This window comes from Gossypium arboreum, chromosome 11, assembly GCF_025698485.1.
Source record: "Gossypium arboreum isolate Shixiya-1 chromosome 11, ASM2569848v2, whole genome shotgun sequence".
Lineage (NCBI taxonomy): Eukaryota > Viridiplantae > Streptophyta > Magnoliopsida > Malvales > Malvaceae > Gossypium > Gossypium arboreum.
Window position 1 is genome coordinate 28,851,643 of NC_069080.1, and position 24,803 is coordinate 28,876,445.

The 24,803-nt window shown below is 32.8% G+C and overlaps 1 protein-coding gene across 1 annotated transcript; it reads left to right on the forward strand.

Annotated features, from left to right (window-relative positions):
• Window positions 1–14,336: 14,336 nt before the first annotated feature.
• LOC108465027 (calcium uniporter protein 2, mitochondrial-like) lies at window positions 14,337–16,536 on the forward strand. Its single transcript, XM_017765328.2, has 2 exons — window positions 14,337–15,071; window positions 15,871–16,536. The coding sequence occupies exons 1-2, from the start codon at window positions 14,490–14,492 to the stop codon at window positions 16,360–16,362; spliced, it is 1,074 nt and encodes a 357-aa protein (XP_017620817.1). The 5' UTR covers window positions 14,337–14,489; the 3' UTR covers window positions 16,363–16,536.
• Window positions 16,537–24,803: the final 8,267 nt, after the last annotated feature.

Here is a 24,803-nt window from a genome sequence, read left to right on the forward strand (position 1 = left end):
CCACCTAGAAGCGGCCCCAACTAGACTTTCCTGGAAACAGTGGATCAATAGTTGGTCATTATTGACATAGCCTGCCATGCGTCTGCAGAACATAGTGATGTGAGCTTCGGACAGCTAGTCCCGTTGTATTTTTCAAATTCTGGAGTTTTGAACTTGGGAGGCAGTACCAGTTCTGGAACCAAACTTAATTCCTTAGCGTCGATCCCACCACGATAGTCGGTGCTTTCCATTTCTTTAAAATTTTCTTCCAACCATTTACATCTTTCTTCAAGCTCTCTCGGGAATTCTACCCTTGTCTTTTCGGTTTCTATTACTTCATCGAGATTGAGGACCACAGGGTTGGTCGGATTGTTCCCGGATTAGAGCACGAACCGGTCGATAATTCATCGTCGTGCGAGACACCGGCTTGAAATGGTTGAGGCTGATTGTGATGATGGCCTTCTTGGGTACACATCGGGTTGTGTCTGAGCGTCCATTGGGACAAACCCGGAGGGTAGACGGGATCTTCGTTGTCATCTCCATTATTGATTATGGGGCTTTTCCCTTTTTTCTAATCCACTAGCCAATAGACGCGTTAATTGATCCATCATACTCCTTTGGGACTCAAAGATCTCGGTCCCTTACATCTTCTTTGGATTTTGGCCAGCTGTTCTTGCATACGTGTTTGTAGTTGATCCTGCATCTCTTTTTGCATTTGTTCCAATCTCTCTAACCTTTGATCCATTTCTTTTGTTTTCCCTCTTGTACCGTAACGATGTTCCAGGGTAACTGCCATGATTTTTAGGGTTTCTTGTAAGTTTTAGTGCGCATGATGCAATGCTGGTGCATGAATGCAATGAATGCGATGAATGCAAAAAAGCGTTGATTCCAATTCGATTTCATTAGAGTAACTTTTCTAGAAAACAAGTTTCTTTACATAAAATAGATTACATATAAGGCTTGGCCCTGATACTTAAGGCCTTGACCTGTCTAAGAAGCCAAGCTAGCTTTTGGCCTCGGTCCGACTCTGACTCGTATTTTAAACTCACCACATCGGCTTGTACTGCTAACGTTTGCAAGTGGTCAGCCACTTCTCGTACTTGAGTCAAAGCTCCGCCCATGATGTAGTCCCTGCTCCTGACTTGGTCTTGAGATTGATGAAGTTGCTCCTTCTATCGCTCGTTATTTACCTCGAGGAGTTCTATCTGAAGTTCACGATTTTACAGCGCTGTTTTGAGTTCTTCTATATTCTTTTTTAATTCTTCGATTATGTTCTGACTAGCTTTCAACTCGATTGCAGAGTTACGCGAGCGATACTGATACAATAACCTCTCTAACTCTGATACACGGATCTTTAACCCTTCTTTCTCATTTTGACTTTCTACCAAACTTCTTTTCAGAGCACCTTCTCGAGCTTGAGCATCGCGAAATTTTTCCTCCCACTGGTTGGCTTTGCTTTGTTCTTCTTTAACTTCATGTCGCCATTGTTCGGATGTTTTTCATAACCCAGCGGTTCTCATTGATCTGCGCAGCTTCTTATAGTCCGTTTTCAAACTGTCTAAGTCCTCTTCGGCCTTGTTTTTCCCTTTTCTGAGTCTTTCAGCTTCTAGTTTCTAGGCATCGACGTTTAACCCTAACTGTATCTTTTCTTCTTCCAAATACTCAATTCTTTTTTCTAGCTCCAGACTCTTTCTCTCGAAATCTTGCCGGATGATTTCCAGCTCAGATGGGATTACTTTCAAGTGCTCTTCTATCGACTGAGGATTCCTTTGATCTGATGTAGGGATGTTATCGTTAATCCTCTGATTCCACCATCGGTCGTACTCAGGAGTAGTCATGGGATTGGCAGCAAACTTCTTCATTTTACGAGTCTGGTTCCAGGCATTCGATATCTCGCGAACTTTCTTTTTGTAATTATTCCCTGTGAACGTGAACTCGCACTGGGCTAACCCGTATGTTGGTGGTGTAAACTGTCTGGATCTGTATTGTCGCAATGCAAGCAGAGGAGCGTATCCGACGACTCCCCATACTCCCAACAAGGGAACCCAATCAAAATCTCCGCATCGATATAATATTTCATCAGGGACCATCCACGGGGCTCTCCATTCAACATCTTCTTCTTGCAGATTTTGGAGAACCGTCATCCAATTTTCTTCTGTTACATCATCTCGCCTCGGTGTAGCCACTAACTCTTTCAGCGGAGAGTAATTTTCAGAGAAGATACGATATGAGACCTTTTCCACTTTCCAAAAATGGCTGTGGAACCAGGATAGCAAGAGCTGTGCACATCCAATAAATCTCCCTTCACCTGCTCTTCTACAAGCATTTAATGATTTGAAAGTTTTCGCCAAGATTGCAGGTACAGGTATGGTTCCTTTACCAAGCCTATCAAAGAGGTCAACAACAGCCTCGTCTACATGCCCCAAAGCCTTGGGGAAGATGACCAGTCCATAGATGCTCAAGGCGAAGACATCTACCCTTTTCTTCACGTCGGGGTGCGCTAAGATTAGATCCCTCAGGTTCCTCCATGGGATGTATTTACAATCTCCTTTTTGTTTGATCCGGGTTGTCACCCACTGTTCGCTCATCCCCGTGATGTTCATCAGTTTTTTTGAAAATGCTGGGACATTGGCAGGTCTGGTATAAATTCTGTCTATCTGAATCTTTGGGTAATGGAGCAAGGTCGTGTATTCTTCTATAGTAGGTACCAAATCTACCTTCCGAAAGTGAAGCAAGCTGTAGCGAAATTCCAATATTGGGCAAGGGCTCAAAGCAGTGCTCGTCTACCTTGACATCAAGCGAGATAAGGTAAATCACCGTAATGACAATAGAATAACTGTTTGACCTCATCGTCCCACCGGTTCCATATTTCTTTCAACTCTTGGAGATTATTCAGGTTCTGTTGATCCAAGTGAAATTCCATAGCTCGACACATACCCCTTGGTAAGATGTCACCTTTCTCTTGTTGTGTTGTCTCACCCATATCCAGGACAGTAGCGTTGTCTTCTACTTTATCAAAAACCCTTTTCCATGATAAGCTATCTATTTAGGAACCGAACACGAATCAACACCTTTTATGATGAAAATGCCATGCAAATACAATGAAAGTAAAACAAAGCAAGTCGATGGTTTATGCAGTTCAAAGCAAACGAAGAATAATAAATATAGCACTTGCTCGGGTAACCACTAGGGTTTCGGAGTGGCTCTACCTAGGGTGTGTTCTTAAGGCTCGCTATATGGGGCTTGGTTCTAGAGTAAGGGTACCTGAACCAGCAGATTCCTCGATCTTCACCCATTATAGGCTCATACAGACCGAGTTCAATTCAGGGGGATACATTTTCCTATGGCTGCACGGAGATGAAAATCTCACGAAGACATAGGTACGGATGTATCCCGAAAGCGATCCACTATCCTGCACGGAGGTGAAAACCTCACGAAGGAGTAGTTTCTCACTCCCACTTAAAGGGGTGTGACCACTGCGGTCATGCAATGCAATATGCAAAACTATTTAAAGACTCGAACCAATGCAGCGGGTATTGTGCCACAAAAATAGCTGATGCAATGCAATGAGAGGATCGTATTTAAAAATCAAATTTTCAATTTTCGATAAGACAAGAGTTAATCAACTTGTGGCTTGACTCTCTCATTCGTGTCCCCAGTGGAGTCGCCAAGCTGTCGTAACCATTTTTTTGAAAACAAACGGGAATCGACTTGGATTTTGAAAATAAAAGAACGGGAGTCGCCACCGATCCTTTTTGACGAGGTGTGATCGGGTCACCTCATAAAAGTGGTTGTTTTTAATAGATAGTTTGGTTTATTTAAACAACAATTTTGATCTACAAGAATCAAGAAAAGCAGGTTCGGAGTCGGTTACATACGAGGAAGGATTAGCACCCTCGATCGCCCAAAATTGGTACCTAGTTGATTAATTAGTGTCTTAGTGTCTAAAATTAAAAAACTTGAAAGAATTTTAAAATACGATCCTTCTTTATAGAAAGCTCAAGTGTTAAAGACCTCTCGTCTCAAAATATAAAATGTCACACCCGATGAAGTTACGACACGACATCTTAAATTTTCGAGAGCGAGCTTGCCTTTATGGAATCGTGTATTTTATTAAAAGGGTATTCGATTATTTAGAATAAGCGAGAGAAGTCGAAACCCGATAAGTTAGGGCACGTTTTCTCGAATTCTCAAACACCGAATATTGCCTTTATTTCTAAACAAAATTCTTATTTCGAGATGACGAAATATCATACCCGTAAGTTAGGGCACAACACTTCACATCTTTGAGAATAAGCATTTTAAGACTCAGTATAGCAATTTAAAAGAGTATCTGTTATTTAAGTTAAATGAGAAAAATCGTAACCCAGAGAAGTTAGGGCACGATTATCTCGAATTACCAAATCTGAATATCACTTTTATGAAAGAATTATTTTGAGGCATTGAGTAAAAACATAATGTGATTTATAGTAAACATAAATTAATATGAATAATAATATAATGGCCAAATGCGATAGTGTGAAAGCAATAATATGAATAGTTGTAAAAGGCGATATAATGACTATGTGAAATTAATTAGTCTAACAAAAGAGGGTAATAATATTCAAAATGTTTGTATATAAATAATAACAAAAGGATATATATATATATATATATATGCAATACTAATAATAGTGGGAATAATAATAAAAATGACGTTAGAATAAATACAAGCATGAATATAATAATGATGACAATAAGAAGAATAATACATTAAAATATGTTATTATCAATAATATTAGTGAGAAAAAAGCGGGGATGATGATAGTGTAGTAAGAAAAATAATAATATGTAAATAGAGATAATGATAGTGAATAAATTTAATAGTAACAATGTTAATAATAGTATTAGTAATAAAACAAAAAAATAAAATAAAAGTAATAATAATAACTACTGTAATAATGATGACATAAAATTAATGATACAATAATATAAAAATAATAATACAAATAACTAAGTATGAAAAGGAAATGTAACTTTAATGGTAATAATAAGGAAAATAATAATAATAACGTAATAATAATAAAGTGGTAACGAAAGTAAAAAGAAAATAATAATAACTATAATGGTAAAGTATAATAATACAAGAAATTAATAAAATTAATTAATTTAATAATAAAGGAGTAAAATATCCCAACTAGGGACTAAATTGAACTTAAAAAAGAATTTGGGCCGATTCGAAAATATACAAAGAAGAAAGGGACCAATTTGAAGGTGCGAATAGCATATAGGGTCCAAAAATGAAATAATCCCCGCCCTCCTAAACGACGTCGTTCGAATGGGGGCCCAAAATGAAACCAAAGTAAATTTTAAGGTATAATTGAAATAAATAAAAACTTAATTGCGAGAAGAGGGAAAAGCGGAGGACTTATTGAGAAAATATCCCATTAGGACAAAAACGCGGATCCCTAGCGTGTCGGGTCGCTCTCTGGTCGAGGCCAAGCAGCGCCGCTTTTGAGGTCTCCATAATCCCTTAAAACTACGTCGTTTTATACTCTTATATAAACTAAAATTTTTTTTAAAAATTTCATTCTTCCCTTTTGTTTTTCAAAAAATACTTCTTTTCTCTCTGTGCAGGTTCTCCTGGTCCAGTCTAGGCTCGGCGAACAGCCACCGTCTTCCGCCGCGGGCGCCGTCACCGGCCACCGCAAGTTTCGAAAAAGGTGTATTTTTTATTTTATTTTTATATTTTCCTCTTTATTTTAATAATATATATATATGCACCACCATGTAATCGGAAAAAGAAAAGTAAAAAAAGAAGAAAGAAGAACCGATTCGAAACTTGGAAAATTTAAACACCTTTCGATCTCTGGTTTTGATTTCTTCCTTGGGCTTCGTTCTTTGCTCTTGATATATTGATGATATCTGTTCTTTGCTTTGTATCTTTTTTTCAAATCTAATATTGTTTCTTACTTATCAAAAATGCCGATCTCTACAATGGTTTTGGATTCAGCCTCTTATAGGCATTTTTTACAACTTGCTTCTTTGTTGTCTGTCTCTTTTTACTTTATTGATGCAGGTAAACGGTGGTGGAGCAGAGGGGAGCACATGCTGGCGTCGGTGGTGGAGCAGAGGGGAGCACATGCTGGCGGCTAGGGTTCCTGTTTCTTTGTTTGTGGTGTTTTTAGGTTACTGTTGGGCTTAGTGGGTTAGTAGATGGGTTTTGGGCTAGGGATTTAGTGGTTTTTGGGTATTGGGTTGGTTAAATTTGGCCTGTACACCAGCAAATTGTGATTGGAAGCTAAAGCAAACAAAACACGAATGGTTGAGATCTTAGTCACAAGAGAGTATGTATCAAAGTAATCTACTCAAAATTTCTAAGTAGACCCTTTAACCACTAGACTTGCCTTATACTTTTGTATTAACCCACTGGAATAAGTTTCTTTCTAAAGACTCATTTATTACTAATAGGTCTAAAACCTCTAGGCAAGTATACTAATTCCCAAGTGTGATTAGACATAATAGATTCAAGCTCATTATTAATAGCATCTCCCCAAAAACTAGCATCTATTGAATTTATGGCTTCATCATAGGTTTTTGGATCTTTATCTATCAAAAATGCATAAGCAGTAGAGTCACTTATTAAGTCTAAATCATTAACCTCGGTTACAAAGGAATTAAAGAAATCAGGTCTGAAACTAGTTGTAGCCCTTTGCCTTTTCTTCTCCTAGGTTCTACATCATTATTAAGAATATCTCTATTATGTGTACTAGAAGAAGAAACATGCTCATCCAATTGCATATCAGGATTTATATTAGATTTCTTTAAAGGAAAAATATTTTCAAAGAAAACAACATCTCTAGATTCACATATGGAAAAATCATGCAAAAATATGAATCTGTAGCACTATTTAGAGTATAACCAACAAAAACAACATCAACAGTTTTAGATCCGATAATGTTCTATTTAAAAGCAGGCAACCTACTTTTGCTAAGCACCACTACACTTTCAAGTATTGCATATTAGGGGTATAGCCTTTCCACAATTTGTATAGGGTACAATCTAATTTTTTTTATAAGGCACTCTATTAAGAATGTGGTTTGTAGAAAGTACGGCATCCCCCCACATGTGGTCAAGTAAGCCAAAACTAAGTAGTAAAGCATCATCATTTCTTTTAGAGTTCTGCTTTTCCTTTCAGCTATCTCATTTTTTTTGTGGAAAATAGGGAGTGAAAAACTCATGTATAATTCTGTCTTTCTCACAAACCTCTTTAAGAAAGTTAGTGTCATGTTCACCACCTCTATCAGATCTAAGACATTTTATTCTCCTATAAAGCTGGATTTCTACTTCTGCTTTATAAATGAAAAAGGTTTGTTTAGCTTCTTCTTCCGTTCTTAGAAGATAAACCTTTGTATACCTAGAGTAATCATCTACAAAGGTAATATAGTAACGTTTTTCATTTTTGAAGTCTGTGTTTCTATAGCTGCTAGATTAGTATGAACTAACTCTAAAAGTTCAGTTTTTCTATTAGAAATAGTCTTAAGGAAAGTCTAGTATGCTTGGCTTCAACACAAATGTCATATTTATTAAAGCTACTACCATCTAGATTATAAAGTAGATTTATTTTTATGAGTTTTTTAGAAAATAAATATTCATATGTCTTAATCTAGCATGTGATAACTCTAAAATATAGAGTTATCTATAGCACTTTCTAGCTCAAAATTCTTGTAAATTCTGAGTAAATGATAATGATTTTTGTGATTTTTATTAAAAAATAATAAATTGAATAATTTATGTTAAAAAAATATTTTTATTCAATTTTATGTAAATTCCACTTAATTTCATATTATTTTTAGCAGTTGTCACACCGGAGATAGTCTTATCCTGAAGCTCTTCCATTGAGGCCATGACAGTATGGCTTGGAAAAGCATCATCAACCAAGCTGCCAAAAACTCATCAAGGAAATTATAAATAAAGTAATTTGAACCCTTAAATTATTGAAGGACCAAGAGGCAAACAGGTAGCAAAAATTGGATCACTTCTAGCAAAGATAAAGGCCCAAAATACAACCTAAAGAAAGAGAGCTTTACACATCCAATGAAGGCCCAAATCCAACACCCAAGAACCTACCATAATGGTACCAATATCAACTCTTTAAGCTGATTTTAAACATTTGCAAACCAACCCTCAAACTCTTCTACTCATCCATTCTAACCTTCCACTTTTCAAGCTTTGCACTTTGAGCATCATGCTTAAAATAACAAAACCAACAATCTATCCTCTCCACAATTCATGGCCGCCACATGATGGAGAAGATTGTGGATGAAAATCTCTATTTCTAGCCCCTTCTCATGTGTATAAATAGAGGCCAAAACCCCTTTATCATTCATTAAACAACATCAAAGCAACAACGAAAATCGGAGGAAGCCATCACAGATAGTTTTCGGGAAATCATCGAATTCATCTCAAAGTTTCTTCTTCCTTTCTCTTTTAATTGTTTTTAGTTCAAAAACATGATTGAAAATTATTTAATTGATTTTTCATTAATAATAATTACTTAAATTTGTTTTAGCTAGAATGATTGTAATGCCTTGATTTTATTCATTCAATTCATGTTTATATTTTTCTGTGCCTCAATTGTTTATGCTTCCAATTAAAATCATTCATGTTTTTCATGCATTAAGATATGTTTGACTACATTAGAATTAATCGCTTAATCCAAACCAGATGGTGGTTAATGGACATAATAATTAGAAGATGTATGCTTAATTCATATCCGAACCAAAATGAATTAAAGGTTCGTAATAATTCCAAAAGAATATTATTACATTGCATAACTTTATATTTATGTAATTAAACTATTTCAAACATAACCTGTCAATATTACTTTACATAAATTCTAATGAATCTTGAGTTAAACGATGACATAGAAATATGCATGTTTTTCTAAGTGGCAAATCTAATATCTCAAAAGAGCTTATAATTGTGATTCCAAGTTCATAAATGATCTAGTTGCCATGAATTTTTTTTGGAATATTGTTAAAAATGATAAAGAAATTGTTCTAGATTATTCATGTTATTGTTGTCAAAACTTGTGAATTATTGCTAAACCATTTCATTGCATTTTATTTCATTTCATTTGCATATAGTTGATTAATTTAATTTTAACATCCATCACCTTAAAAATTTTGTTTTCTTAACCAACTTGTAAACATTAATTTTACAATTATTGATTTCAACACGGCCCCTGTGGAGATGATACTCTTTTTACTTACTTATTACTTGATAACAATTGTGTATACTTGCACAGTCCATCGCGAACCAGCATGCCACATGTCAAAAGATCAACAATATAAGTAGAAGTGGCGGCTTTATTATTAAATATAGTCTTAATCACAAATAAACCTCTATTCAAATAACTTTTTCCCACATAATCTTTATTTTGGAAAAGTACAAGTTTATCGGATTCGAGGACTAGTTTAATGTCTATCTTATTTAGTAATACACCACTAATCAAATTTCTACACATGGAAAGTACATAAATGACTTATTCAATGTCAATGTTTTACTATAAGTAAGTTTGAGTAAAATATTTCCTTTACCGAATACTTCTGAAGTGCTAGAATTACTCATGTAGACTTGTTCACCTTCAACTATACTTTCAAATTTGGTGAACATTTCTCTATTGGCACAGAAATGTTTGGAAATGTATGTGTCTACAATCCACTTGACATTGTTCTCAACTAGGTTCACTTTGGAAACCACATCGACTATAACCTCATCTGGATTTTCAACTATACGTGCTTGTAGTTTGTTTTGATCCTGGTGGTCAAAACGTTGGGCGTATTGATATGCTTTGTGTCCAACTTTGCCACACATGTAGTAATTCACCTAGTTGTTGGTCTTTTTATTTTTCTTTGGTTTCTTAAAGTTGATAGCCTTCTTGTTCTGGAGTTTTACTATCTTCTTTGAATTCCTAGCACCTTTAAACCTGTTAAATTTAGGACTAGAACTAGATTTAACAAGGTTAACTTTTAAAGGAAATTGAATTAAGGTTACTAAAGCCTTATCTTTAAGAAGATTGACTTCCTCAATCTTTATATGACTAATCAGTTCTTCTAGAAGAATGTCTCGCTTCTTATACTTTAGGAGATTACGGTAGTTGGACCAAGATTTTGACAATTTTTCAATCAAGACGTTTGCTTGGAGAATTTCACACATCTCCATCCCTTCCGCTAGGATATCAGAGACTATCTTCTCGTAGATACAAACTTGATCCATAATCGGCTTATCATCAGTTATTTGGAACTTGAGCCACTCTCTAACAACATATTTCTTGACCCCAGCATCATCGGCTCCATATTTCTTCTCCAATGCATCTCAGATGAATTTAGCTAACTTATTTTTTACAAATAGGTTGAAGAGGTTATTAACCATATGACTTCACATGTGACCTCTTACCATTTATTTGTCCTTTTAAAACTTAGCTTTTGTAGCTATGACTTTCAAACCCTCGAAAGCAGTGGCAGAATCTTTCAGTTTCTAGATGGCAGGTGGACTGAATAGGACATAGTTAACTTCAAGTTGTTTGAAGAAGATGACCATCATTTTAGACCAGTGACAGTAGTTAGTCCTATCAAGATGTACAAACTTGGAGAGATCAATGATGTATTTGTTGATTGGGGTAGACATGTTTAAACAGTAATAATTCATTTCTAAATTGTTGGAAAATATATTACTGCAAAACAAATTCGTTAGCACTGATTGGAAAATTTTATCAGGAATTAAGAAATCAAATTTTACTGCGTCGTGGAAGAACCATTTCTTTAGAAACAAATTCGTATTATGATCGATGTAATCGTGCAACGGACATTGTCTCCTAAGGTTAATACAGTGCTTCGATATTTGTATACCTAAATAAGGAATGTGAAACACAATTAGTATTGCTCTTCTCAAGGAAATCCCACTAGGATAATTCTCAGGAAAGTTTGGAGGGGTCACAATCGGTTTCACTTAAAATCCAAACTCCTAGAGAAAATTTCCTCTAATGTAATTTAAGGAAAAAACGACATAATTTTTAGAAGGGAATGGAAAAAGAGGCGAAAAGGAGAAAAGAGTTCTCTAATTCTTGTGTTTGCTTTCTGTGTGAAAAATAAGAAAAACAACTCTCTATTTATACTAGTAATAGAAGGGTAAAATAGTAAATATACAGGCGTAAAGAGTAAAAATCATAGGGTCAATTACAGTTTTGGACCCACCATTTTCGCACAACAGTATAATTTGTTCCAGATTTTCTTAACAGCAAAAAAAAAAGGGAAAACTAAAATTATTTTAAAGATATTTTCTAGAATAAAGTATAAGAATTTTATCCAAAGTGAAATACATTTACCGTACCAAGTCAAGCAAGTGACAATAGTGTGTGTATAAAGCCTATAGCCTAATTACTTAATCAGAGTAAAAAGTAAGGCTATGTAAAAACTCTCTCAATAGCCTATACTTAACCAATATAGGATATACTCACTTACCAACAACCCTTTGCATTACCAATATTTATAACGTTTACTTATAACTACTGAAATATTATTAAAATTTTGAAAATATACCAATAATCTCTCCCTTTTGAAATATTATAAATTTTGATAATATTAGAAATCAATTATGTTATAGTTGAGCGAGAATATATTAAAATTAAGCGAAATATGTTAAATTTAGATGGTGGAAAGTGATTTTGCACTTTTATATGATTATATGATGGTGAATGATATAATGATATGTTGGGTTAACTTCAATTTGGATCCATTAGGATCACCAAAATATATCCAAACTTATTTACATAATTATTTTTTCAAAAATAAGAAACACGGTTTCTTAAAACTTTAGTAGGTTTTCAAGAGTAATTTAATTTTACCTCAAATTTAAAGGATCTTGGGACCTAAATAGTGGAGGACAGAAGCATTGAAAGTGTGATAGAGGGAAATCATACTCTTCCCAATCCATCCCCTAAATAAGGTCAAGAAATTAATTAGATTTAATATTAGTAATAATTTATAGGAATTAATCTTTTTCTTCACACATTTTAAATGAAGAGCCCAACTCATTTATATGTTCATTATGATAAGACATTATATACCTTTCTTCCAATCTTGATCTTTTAGTTAGCAGATAAGGAATGGATAATGAATTTTAATTCTAATTACGATCTATAATTTTATTTATTAATCTATTATTATTTTTATTCCAATTTTGATTTGGTTTAAGAAATGGTGACTGAGAATGGGTTAGTAAGGAAAGGGTGAAGCTAGAAATTATTTTGGATAAGAATTGAGTTATGTATTTTTATAACAGTTAAAATGTAATTTCATAATTGCATTAATTTATATCTTCATAATTTTTAAAGAATTAATTTCATTATTTATTAATTTATAATTTTATAAAAATATAAAATTATTTTTCCCATTTTAATGGCTGGCAAGTGTCTAGATAATTTTATTTTTTGGTTAACAATTAAATTATGAAAAAATCTTAAATATATATTTATTATATAATTTAATTTTTATGTATTTTCTAATTAAGTTGAATGACAGCAATAATAAATAATAATAATAAAAATTATTTGGTACACTAATAATAAAATATTTTGAACTCCAAAAGTTGTATTAAAAAAGTAACATCTGTCAATCCATTAATTCTTTTCTTAATATTATACCCATAGAAAGTTAAAAAAATAAAATTCACAGCGTGTAGAATAACAATCTTAGAAAAAAGATATCAAAATCCCTAAAACCGTAATTTCAACCAAATTAAACTTTATTAATTTATTCATAAATGTGCCCTAAAATAATTTTTATAATCAGTTGGATTTGCTTAAAATATTGTTGAAGAAAACTTTTAAACATTGTGATCCAACTACTTATTTAGGAGTTATCTGGTTAAGTTGATAGGTTAATATTAATATAAAATAAAGTTTTAATATATTATCTTAAATTATGCAGAAAATTAGATGTATTTTTAAGATGAAAACATTAATCATGTGATTAAATTCTTTTTATTTTATGTTATCTTTTAAAATAAGTGTTGAATCTAGAATCAAATTTGGTTATGGATCTAATCTAAACCCCAGCATTTGAAGAACAACAAAAGAAAATCTAAGCACCACATCACCTTCCTATATTTCTTCTTTATCCTTAAATAAATAACATATATTCATGAAGCTGTCTTGAAACATTTACATTACTTAAGCTTCATTTGATGGATAAGGAAAATAATTTTGTCACATTCATTATTATTTTAGTTTCAAATAATATTGTTTTGTACATCTAAATTATTATCATTAGCATTAATCGTTATTAAAATGATTTAAGTTAACATTTTAAATTTAAATCAAAATAAATTTAGCCACTTTAGAACTGATATGTAAATATTGAATCAATTTGGAATGGTTGAATATATGTTTCTCCCCACAATAAAACCAAAAGAATATGGTCGGATTACAAATGCTTGGGAGGATTTGAGTTAGAATTAGTCGTGAGCTATAATTATGTTAAAATGTTCAATAATTAAGGGATTATAAAGTGAATAAAAAACGAATATTTCAAATTTGTTTTAACCATCAAATCTTTTTCATATTTTATTAACTCCTCAAATGCTTTGACTGTGATACTGTTTTTTTTTTTTTTTTTATCTTACAGCCACCAGGTGGCAATCGTTATATCAACTCCTTGACGAAAATTTTGTCACCCAAAGAAAAATAAAATAAAATGTTGAGGATTTATCGTGAACGCAAACAACTTTAAAGATTTTGTTTATTACATAAATACCAAAATATATGTGGCGACACGTTTGTGTGAACGTTTATATTCATCCATCCAACCCCAAAAAGGAAACTTGATTTGCTTTCCACTTCTGTCTTAGCTGCCGTCAAACACACAGAAATTTTCCCATGTAATCCAAACCCTTCTATTTATTCTCACCTTCTAGATTTCTTCCGCTAATAATGTTACACGTGTTCAACAAATCAGTATTTATGAATTACAAAATGAAAGTCAACATCAGGTAAGGCGCGAATGATAAATTTTCATATGATCTGACGGTTCAAAAGGTCATTTGTAGTTCAAGCTCAACCCTCCACGTGTAGTGTGATTAGCTCATGCTCTTCGATATTTCCTCTCGTGAAATCGGTTCTCCAATTTCTCGTTCCGATAAATTGAAAAGAATCGCCCCTAACGAGATGATCCTATAAGCATGCTCGAAAATGTAAGGCAGGGAGTAATCTAAAGTGCGAAGTATGTTTTCAAATCTCTCAAATTCTCGCGTTATTTTCATTCTTTTTTTTGTAAATTTCTATTTTTCTGTTTATCTTCCTCCATTGTTGGACCCTATAAAACGGGCCAAAACCTTCATTGATTGTGCCAACACCAAGCGAGCAAAGCTTTCAAATCTTCTAAACTCTATCCCCCCCACCCCAGAAAAAAAAAAACAACAACAACAACAGCAACTTTTTGATAATTAGTTAGCTTCTTTAATTTCTAGCAATGGCGTTGAGGAAAACCTTGGCAGAGAAGCTTTTTAATATTTCGAAAATTTCTTCGCAAGCTGTTACTAACTGCCGGATTTCCTCACCGACGGTTCAGAAGCGGATCGCAAGAAAAACGGGGAAAGCAGCAACCGGTATGACGGTGGATCCAGTAGATGCTAAGGGTAACGGCCATGGCATGTTCAGGCGGTTTCTTCATAAAGGATCTATGGCTTCACCGGCGATGAGGAAGTTACCGATGGGGGAGAATTTAATGGAGAGATTAAGGGAAATCGATGTGTCCAGGGATCGCATCCGGTTAGACGGGTTGAGCTCGCACTTGGAGGCGAAATCGGCGGTTTCGGAGCTGCCTGCACTGTCCGTTCGGGAAGCGAAGAAGTTGTTAAAGGTGGCGCAGTTGGAAGTGGTGAAAACGAAGCTGAGAGAGACAGGGAAAATCTGGATTTCTTATTCCGACTTTCTTCGGATTTGCGGAGAAAGTTGTTCGGATCATGAACAAGGATTGCAGTTTGCGAAATTGCTAGATGAATCAGGAACCGTCGTCGTATTAGGAAACATCGTCGTTTTACGATCGGAACAGGTAGATAAATTTTTTTCTCTATTTATTATCTCTTGAAATTTTATATTGAAAGCAGATAAGATCTTATTTATGTTTTGGCTTACAACGATAGCATATATGTATACATTAAAATTACATGCTTATGGTGATGGTGATGAAAAGTAGGTCCCGATTCAGGAATTCACTTATTATTAGCATTAGAAGCTACCGAAAACTGATTTTCTGGGTTTCTTTTTCTGCTAATTTCAACAGGATTTTTTTTTTTTTTTACTACAGGTCTCTAAAAACGTATCACATTTGAGATGGTTTCTGAGAATTGAACTGAAGGACCCAAATTTTTTATAAATAAATCCCTCGGATGTTTCTACAGTATGACCACAAATATCACAACTTTTTTTTCACAGTTAATCTCCTGGGCTTTTATAAATAAAGCCCTTGGATGTTTCTACATTTTGTTTTGCATGCATATTCTCCAACTTTTGAGTTTGTAGAGGGCGAGGGGTGATGATGGGAGTTATGTTTTAATTGGCAACGAATTGGGGAAGATGTGTTTGGATGTTTAGATTTGAGGAGATGTACGAAACTATTGAGCGGAAAGGTGGCGTTGTCGAACAAGGAAAATGGTTGGTGGAGGAATAGAGGTTGGAATGGCCTCATATGATAAGGATGGGCTTCAACTTGACCTGACATAAGCATTAATCACTTTTTATTGTTTACTTGCTTTCATCATCCTTCATAGTCGTAATTACTGGTACGAATTTGAGTCAATTTTTGTTTCTTTCAAGTTGAGCCAACAGAGATTTCCACTTTGTGACTACAGGTAGCAAAAGCACTTGGTGGTCTAATTCCTTTATCTAGATCAAACCCGAATGATCCCAGAAGAAAAGAACTGGCTGCGCTAGAAAAGGAGAAAGCAATAATCGATTCAAAAGCCGATTCCCTGGTCCGTCGCGAACTCTGGCTTGGCCTGGCATTCATGGTGGTCCAAACAGCCGGGTTCATGAGGCTAACCTTTTGGGAACTCACATGGGACGTGATGGAACCCATCTGTTTCTACGTCACCTCCATGTATTTCATGGCTGGATATGCATTTTTCCTCAGGACATCCAAAGAACCTTCTTTTGAAGGGTTTTATAAGAGCAGGTTCAGCACAAAGCAAAGGCAGCTGATCAAGGCATACAATTTTGATATCCAGAGGTATAATGAGCTCAAAGCAATGTTCCCATCCACAGTGGAAGAAGAATTACAGGTCTCATCGGCGGCCTCCTTTGATTATTCTGAAAAGATGCAGATTGGTGCTTTGGACCATTGATGATCCGAAACATGTTAAAAAGCAAAAACAAAAAGATGAATACAAAATAACACAATTTTGTTTTAGGATTAGGCGCGGCTTTCTGTAACATTCTGTTGAAGAGTTTTTCATTTGTTTAAACATATGAAAGATTGGAACTAATAAAAACTTTATCCCCATTGATTTTTAAGCAAATTGCCTGTAAAAAAAAGTGAAATCATCTTTTTTACTATACACAAACTATCAACTTTTTTTTTTATCCGATTTTGATGTGGAAAATATCAGGTTTTTCATTAAACAATATCTTTATTTTAATTTTATAATTATTTTATATTTTTAAAATTATGTTTTAATATTATAAATAGTTTTAATTATAATTCATTAAAATTATAAAAAATTAACTTATATTTTAATTTTGTAAGTATTTTGATTTTTTTTAAAGATTATATATCATATATTTTATTTAGTTTTGTAAAAATGAATATAACATAAAACATTATACAGGTTAAGGTTGGATTCGAAAACCATTTTAATGGTCGAGATTGAAGTCGAGTGGGTAAAAGAAAAATATTATGAAAATTATATACTTATGCCTTTAAAATTAAAATTTATGTGTGTTTCTTGGAGTTATAAGTTAACTGGATATCAATTTAATTAGGAAATTATTATAGTAAAGATAAATTCACATATCTATACTATTATAATGTGCTTGATTGTATTGGTGTTATCCATTAACTAAGTCTCAACTAGACTTGCGTCCGCTCGAAAAATAGGAGCGTTAGTGCAAAAATATAGGTCCAAAAATGGACTTGAGCAAAAAAATAAGGCCCGTTTAAAATACGGGTTAGACCTCGGATAAGACATTTTGGCCTGGGCTCAGCCCACCTCGAATTCACAAAAAGACAAAAATAAATTGCTATTTTTGTTATTTTAATGCTATTTTCTTGTTGTTTTCTCCTTATTTTGCAATCATTTTACTATTTTATTACTACTATTTTGTTGTTATTATTTGACTATTGTATAACACTTGTTTTATTATTAATTTTGTTATTATTTTAGAGACATTTGCTTGTTAAGTTATATGTATCTTAGTGTTATTAAGTATACATATTTTTAACATTTATTTTCAATTTGTTGAGAAATATTTATTTTAATTTTAGTATTTTGATATATTATATATATTTATAAATTATATAAAAATAATATAAATAAAGTTAAAACAGTGAGGCATGGTTTTAGCATTTTTATCCCAGTAGAGCTTGGGCAAAATTTTATGCCTTTTTTTGGGCCGAGCCTAGTAAACGAGCCTAAATTTTTGGTTGGGCCCAACCTAGCCCGACTCATGAGCACCTCTAGTCTCAACTCAATTGTGTAATTACCAAAAGTTTATTTCTTTTTACAAAACAACTAATATTATTTTGAGGATATTTATGTTTTTCTTATATTTTAATAAATTTAAAAATAAATACACATAATGAGAATTATGAGCTTTTAAACTTAAGACATAATAATTTTGGAAATTACTTAAATCAAGATCATCTTAAAATATATAATTTTAGGCACCAATAAAATTGTAACAAATCAATAATTTTAAAAACATATAAGTATTATTATACACTCATCTATATATATATATATATATATATATATATATATGATATTTTCTTAAACTTAATTTAGTTTTAATTAAATTATTTAAAAATAATTAATTTTAAAAAAGCAAAGATGTTGAAAATTAGAAACATATGAGGATAAAAACATGTAAAAATATGAAAATTGAAAATCCTGAAATCAAAAATCAAAATTAAAAAAATGATAAAAAGTTGAAAAGCAAACAAGTGAGAAATGAAAATTTTAGTGATAATATTTTATTAATACCTAAAAACTAAAAACTTTAAGATAACTCTAAAAATATATATTCACAATAAGTTTTACAATTTTAATTAAAACTATTATTTTTAAACAAAATATTCACCAAATAATGCGTGTTGTAGTATTTAAATAAAAAGTGAATCAAAAGCCTTGATACGTTATTACCCCTAACGAGATCATAGTATCGTACACAAATCTCAAATATAAAAGGAAGGAAAATAAAAACATTACATTTTAAGTCAGAATTTCGTTCTCCAACGGTTTTCACTTGTTTGAGCCATGATTTTTCACAGTTATTTCTTGAAATTTTTGACAAGTTCCAAGAACCAAGAAAGCAAAAGGAGAAATAGACATTGGCAATGAAGGTTACAGCAAATTCATCCCCACTCATTGCTTGTTTTGAATAGTGTTTAGACAGATTAGGGTTTCTTTCATTTTTCCTAGCTTTCTATTATCTGGCAACTAAATAAGTGCTCCAAATTCTTTTCTTCTAAACCCTGTAATCTTTCACTAGAGTTTTCTTCCTATATCAATCCATTTATTCCTTATTTAGATTAATGCTCACCTAGGGAAGGTTTTTTTCTTCAAAGTTTTCATGATTATATTGATGGTGAAGCTGATCGGATAATTGATTCTTGGTTCAATTGGTTTAATTAAATAAATTATTAAAAAGTATAAAAATTTTTAAATAATTGAAAAATATAGAGAACTATTTCAACTGTCAGTTTAACCGATTTTGAGCAATTCACAGATTAATCAATCTAACCCCTCTCCGGACCAACACCCTAACCAATTTTTTCCTAAGATCTAGACAACTCACCTTTAAGGATGGTAACCAAGTAACACACTTGATTTCGCACTCAATGAACTCACAAGAAAGTTTACTCAATGAACAAGAATAAGTGCTCTCTGTTCAGTACATCACCTATACAAGTTTCCTTAATTAATAAGAAATTAAACCAAGGCTTGCTAACATATTGTACCAATTACAATCAACCTTCCCATAAACTAGTAAGATAATAAACATGAAGAATATATTCAATGAGCTTAAGATAAGTCTTGAATCTTCAGGATATGCTTCCAAGTTTTACCTAGTTTGATCCAATCTCATCAAAGTTCGAAAGTCGATTTCCTTGAACTAATCCAAACCAATCTTCAGGATATGTTGTAATAAATGGTTTGGATATCATAGATGGACTTGCAATCGTCCAAAGTACTAGTAAGAATCAAAGCCCAATGATTTTGTTATCAAAATATGCTAACACTAAACATAGCAAGTTTCTGAGTTGAACAGTGTTGTACAATAGTGGGAACTACTACTTGGCACTGCTCAAAACTACCTCCACAATCTCCTTCTTTGGTAAAATTTTAAACAAAATCACAAAATAGGAGAACATACACCACAAACAATGCTTGATGTTTTCTTAGAATATAATCTCCCCAAGTTAAACTGCACAGCGTCACATATCTGTTAGGATTTAGTGCCAAGTGTACTTTATTCATCATTTGTACTTGTAATTTTCCAAACATGTTGGTTTAATAAAATTCCATTATCAATGTTGAAACCATTTTTATTAGAAAAATGGGAATCGACTTAAAAACAAAAATGGAGTCGCCACCGACCTTTTTTCGAGGTGTGATCAGATCACCTTGAGATCGATCATTTTAATAAAATATTTTTTATTTATTAAAACAACGCTTTTGGGTCTATGAAATTCGAGAAAAAAAATTTGGGAGCCGGTTACGCATGAGGAAGGGTTAGCACCCTCGTAACGTCCAAAATTAGTACGTAATTGATTAATTAATGTCTTAATGTCGAAAATTTGAAATGATTTTGAAATATGATTTCTTTTAAAACATTTGAATTACTCGAATTGGACATTAAAAATTCTCTTGTTACGAAAGAACAAAATATCACATCCAGCACGTTAGGACATGACCTTTTAAGCTCTCGAAACCACGACCGAGTCTTAATTTCCAAAAGCTCATGTATTTGAAAATTACAAAAAGATACTCAATTATTTGGTCTAACGAAAAACCGAAACCCAACACGTTAGGGCACGATTTCTTGGATTTTCAAATATAGAATATTGCCCTGTTTTGAAATTTAGAAAACACAGACGAAATTTTAAAGGGACATTTGATTATTTGGACAAACGAAAAAAATCGAAACCCAACACGTTAGGGCACAATTTCTCGAATTTCCAAACATCAAACATCTCCTTTTTTTTATAAAGCCGACTCAAAACGCATTAGTTTGATTTACTTTAGGATAAAAAGCAATCTATGTTGGGCAAAAATTTGGAATCTAAAATTTGATGTAATATCAATCATACAAGCTTAGTATTGAGCACGAAATAAAAATATGGGGCAATAATATTTCATGAATAAATTATGAGAAAACACAAAGGAACGAATTAAGGTACACGCAATGGCGACATATCACATACCATATAAATACAAGCGTTAATAACTAAAGAAGAAATAAAAAGAAATAATATATTAAAAAGTAATATACAAATGAATTTTTAAAACAAATATTATAAAATAAATAATATATGACATAATACGTATATCAATTTACATAAAAACAACTTAATATAAATAATTGGTATATAAGAATAAAATATATATATAAAAAGTATTTGGAACAATAAAAAGTGATAAATAGGGTTTTATGGGAAATAAATTATACATAAATAGATTTTAAAGGGAAGAAAATTTTTTATATAAATTAATATAACATCAATAATATATACATGTACATGATAATATAAGGTGACTAACATATGTTTAAAATGAATAAAACCATAAAAGCGATAAAAGAAGCCACGAAAATTGAATAACAATTTTAAAAAAAATATGTAATATACATAAAAGATGATATTCAATGAGTTAAATAATATAAATGATCTAAAAACAATACATAAAATATTAAAATTAATAAATAAATACCCAATATATAAAAAAACTACATGCTAGGGATTAAATCAGAGGAAAAATAAAATCAAGGGAAAAAACAAGAAATATGCGTACAGGGACCAAAAAATAATGCGCATAAAGCACAGGGATCAATTGGGAAATTAATCCCTACCCTCGAAACGCAGCGTTTAAGCATGGGTTAAATTAAAATAGCACATAAATTTCAGGGAAAATTTTAAAAAGTCAAAAGAAATAAAAAACAGGGCCTAATCAAATGGCGGCAAAATAGGGAGGGACCAAAAGCACAAATTCTCCATTAAGGGAAAAAACGCGTGGACCCTCCTTGTGGGTCGAGTCAATGCGCGGACCAAGCCCCCCATTAAACGGTGCCGTTTTTGCTTTTCTATTTAAACAATTTTTTTTTTGTTTTAAAAACATTTTAAGCTTTGTTTTTAGAAAAGAAACCCCAAAAGCCTATAATATTCTCTGCTCCCTCACTTCCCCTTGTTCTCCAGCAGAAGGACTAAGCCTCAAAAGCTGTCGAAATCCGACTGTGATGAACGGAATTGAGCCCTCCAACGGCGTGAGTGTGATGCGACTCCGGTAGGTCTCCCTCTCTCTCTTATATATTTTAGTATATGTTGTGGATTCGAATGAAAAAAATAAAAAGAAAAATAGAATAAAGTTGCAATAAATAACCACCTCTTAAGTATTCTTTGGTTGCTTTCTACTGATTTTGTGTGTATTTTGTATTCAAATTCGTAAAAAAAAAACAAATCAATACTCATGGCTTTTTATAGCCCGAAAAATACAACAGTTTCCTATTGACCCCACATCCATTTTTGCCGATACGTGGGAACGGCATGGTGGAGAACGACGTGGTTTGTGGGTGCGAACGTGGAACGGGGCGTGGAGGCCATGGGACGTGCGGTGGCTGAGACTCTCAAGTAGCTTAGGGTTTCCTTATTTTTTGATTTGGGCTATTAGGGTTTGGGTTTGTAGTTGGGCCTAGGTTTAGTTTTAATTTTTAGTGATTTGGGTTTTTGGTTGTTAATTCGTCTTTAGGCTCGAATTAGGTACTTGGGCTCGGGCTAAAAATTGGGTCTACAATCAACATTAATATTGTTTTTATTTTTCCTCAATAGTTTTTGCACACAAACCAAAATGTAAGCAAATATTAGCTCACTGATTTCCTAATGTTTAACTAATATTAAATTGCATTATGTGGCCGAATCATAATGCACGAAGACAACTTGTATTAGTAGGTAATAAAAAAGGTCCATAGTTTGAATTGAGCAAATCGGTTAAAGGACAATTATGTTGTCTATCAAGTCCAATTAGGAGATATATTGTCTTGGACATAGTAGTGGTTGACTCCCAAAAGATAGAGACATAGGTGTGATTGTCCGGATTGATAATACATTAGACAAGACTTAAGTCGAATTAATCCTAGATCCGGTTATAGATTAATTCACTTGAGACGTTCATAGTGTAACTTACCTCAATCTTGAATAAGTGACAGACTATATGTACCTCAACTAGAAAAACGCACTCCTAGTCTTTCTAGGAGTATAGGGGGCGACAACCCTAGTTAATAATACTAGGGTTTGTCACCCCTCTCATTAACATGAGGGGTTTTTGGGCCTCTCCCGTATCGGGTCCAATTATAAGTACTTCATGGATTTTTAACCCATTACGTTATAATTTGATCCAACTCGATATTTGTGTTTCTATTTCCCAAAATAAACATTTCAATATTTTTCCAATTAAATAATCTTCTCAACCCAATTTCAGTTCCATTAAAATCATGACAATTTTACCATAAAAGAATCTATAAGAAAATATATTTAATATTTCTATATTCAACGGTTCAGTATGACCAAATGATTTATTTCTATTTTCGAACTTCATTTAATTTGAAAAACATAAGTTCATTTTTATTTTGGAGGAAACCACATTCATTTCCAAATGTTTTCATTTCTCCATTTTCATTTTCATTTTGGAGAAAACAATATTTCATTTCCAAATGTTTCTTATTTTTCTATTTCCACCATTTCTATTCTTTTCTGTTCATTTAATTCAACATGCAATTCATTTCTAGTTTCAACGAGCTAACGAATGGACTGATTGGACATATATGATTAGAGCTCAAACGATATATAATTAAGTTCCAGATTTTTGCCTATTAATTATAAACCCATTTAGTCACAAAGTCATTACACTATAGTATCGTGACTGAGCTCTCCCTAATGGCATACCATTATGAAAGCAACTCGATCAATGCTCATCCAATGACCTTGGCATAAATGTATTACCCTAATAGGATATCATTGATCTCTTTGGGGTAATATCTGTTCTCCTAAAATGATACTATTTTATCTCATGTTAACCATTATACATTCTTTCATGAAAAGTCAATTACTATCAAATAGTAATCAAGTCATTCATTACAAAAAAGAATGACCCGTGGCCACGTTTACTTTTCATCAACTATGTAATGCCAATGAGAGGATATCATTTACCCATGTGTCGGGCTATGAATTCCATTGTTGTAAATGAAGCTACATACTGCAGAAGTCGTACACCAATGCACCAATTTTTGGTTCCTTATCTATTTGAACTTAAGCTTTTACTTACATCAAAGTATATGAGTCACGAACACATAGTCCGTCATCCACTTAGGACTTAAGTGTGCCACACTATGAATGTCACAAATGAATAAATCCATAAACAGATTAAGGATCTATTCTTCTTGGGTCCAGTCTGATGTACAGTTAGTCTGGTCAGTCATATCTATGTCTCTATCTTCTAGTAGTTATCCGCTCTGATGCTTAAGACAAAACATCTCCCAATTGGACTTGATAGATGACATATTAGTCTTGCAGTCATTTTATTAATTTCCGATTAGACTAATGACATGTTTAGGTTCGTCTGCTAATACAAGCTGTCTTTCCGTATTATGATCCGACCACATAATACCGCTTAGTATTAGTTAAACATTAGACAACAAGTGAGTCAACATTTGCTTTCATTTTACTTTGCGTATAAAAACCATTTGAGGACAATCATATACAAAGTATATTAATGTAACCAATGAATTTGTTTTATTAACTAATCTGTTAGAAAAAATTACAAGTTTACAAACAAATATACTAAACTCATGGCGCCAGATCCAACATAATAAACTTGGAATTGAAAAGTAATTAAATGAAAACTATTTTTTCTTTCTAAAACCCTTCTAATAACCGATCGAATAATGAAACCAAATGAATTCATTTTCCTATTTGAAGTACAAAAACGAAATGAATTCATTAAATTCAATAAAAATCAAACATGAACAATCCTAGAACTTAATAATGGTGTTGGCCCACTTGAATTGCAGGAATCCAAACGAAAGCCTAAGCCCAAAGTCTTCTCACTCGTTGTTAATCTTAACCCCAAAGGAAGGCTTAGCTTTATAAGAAATAATTTGGTGAGATACAAAATTCAAATTTAATCTATGTATATCCTAAGTCATTATCCTTTATAAAAGAAATAAATGATTTTTTTTTGTCATTAAATTTGAATACCAACTCCATAGCACTAACTTACCTTTAGTTTTTGTGTTTCTAACTTGTATCCCAAAAAACAACTTACAATGTTAAGGTCATGAAAGATGTGTTGAAAAT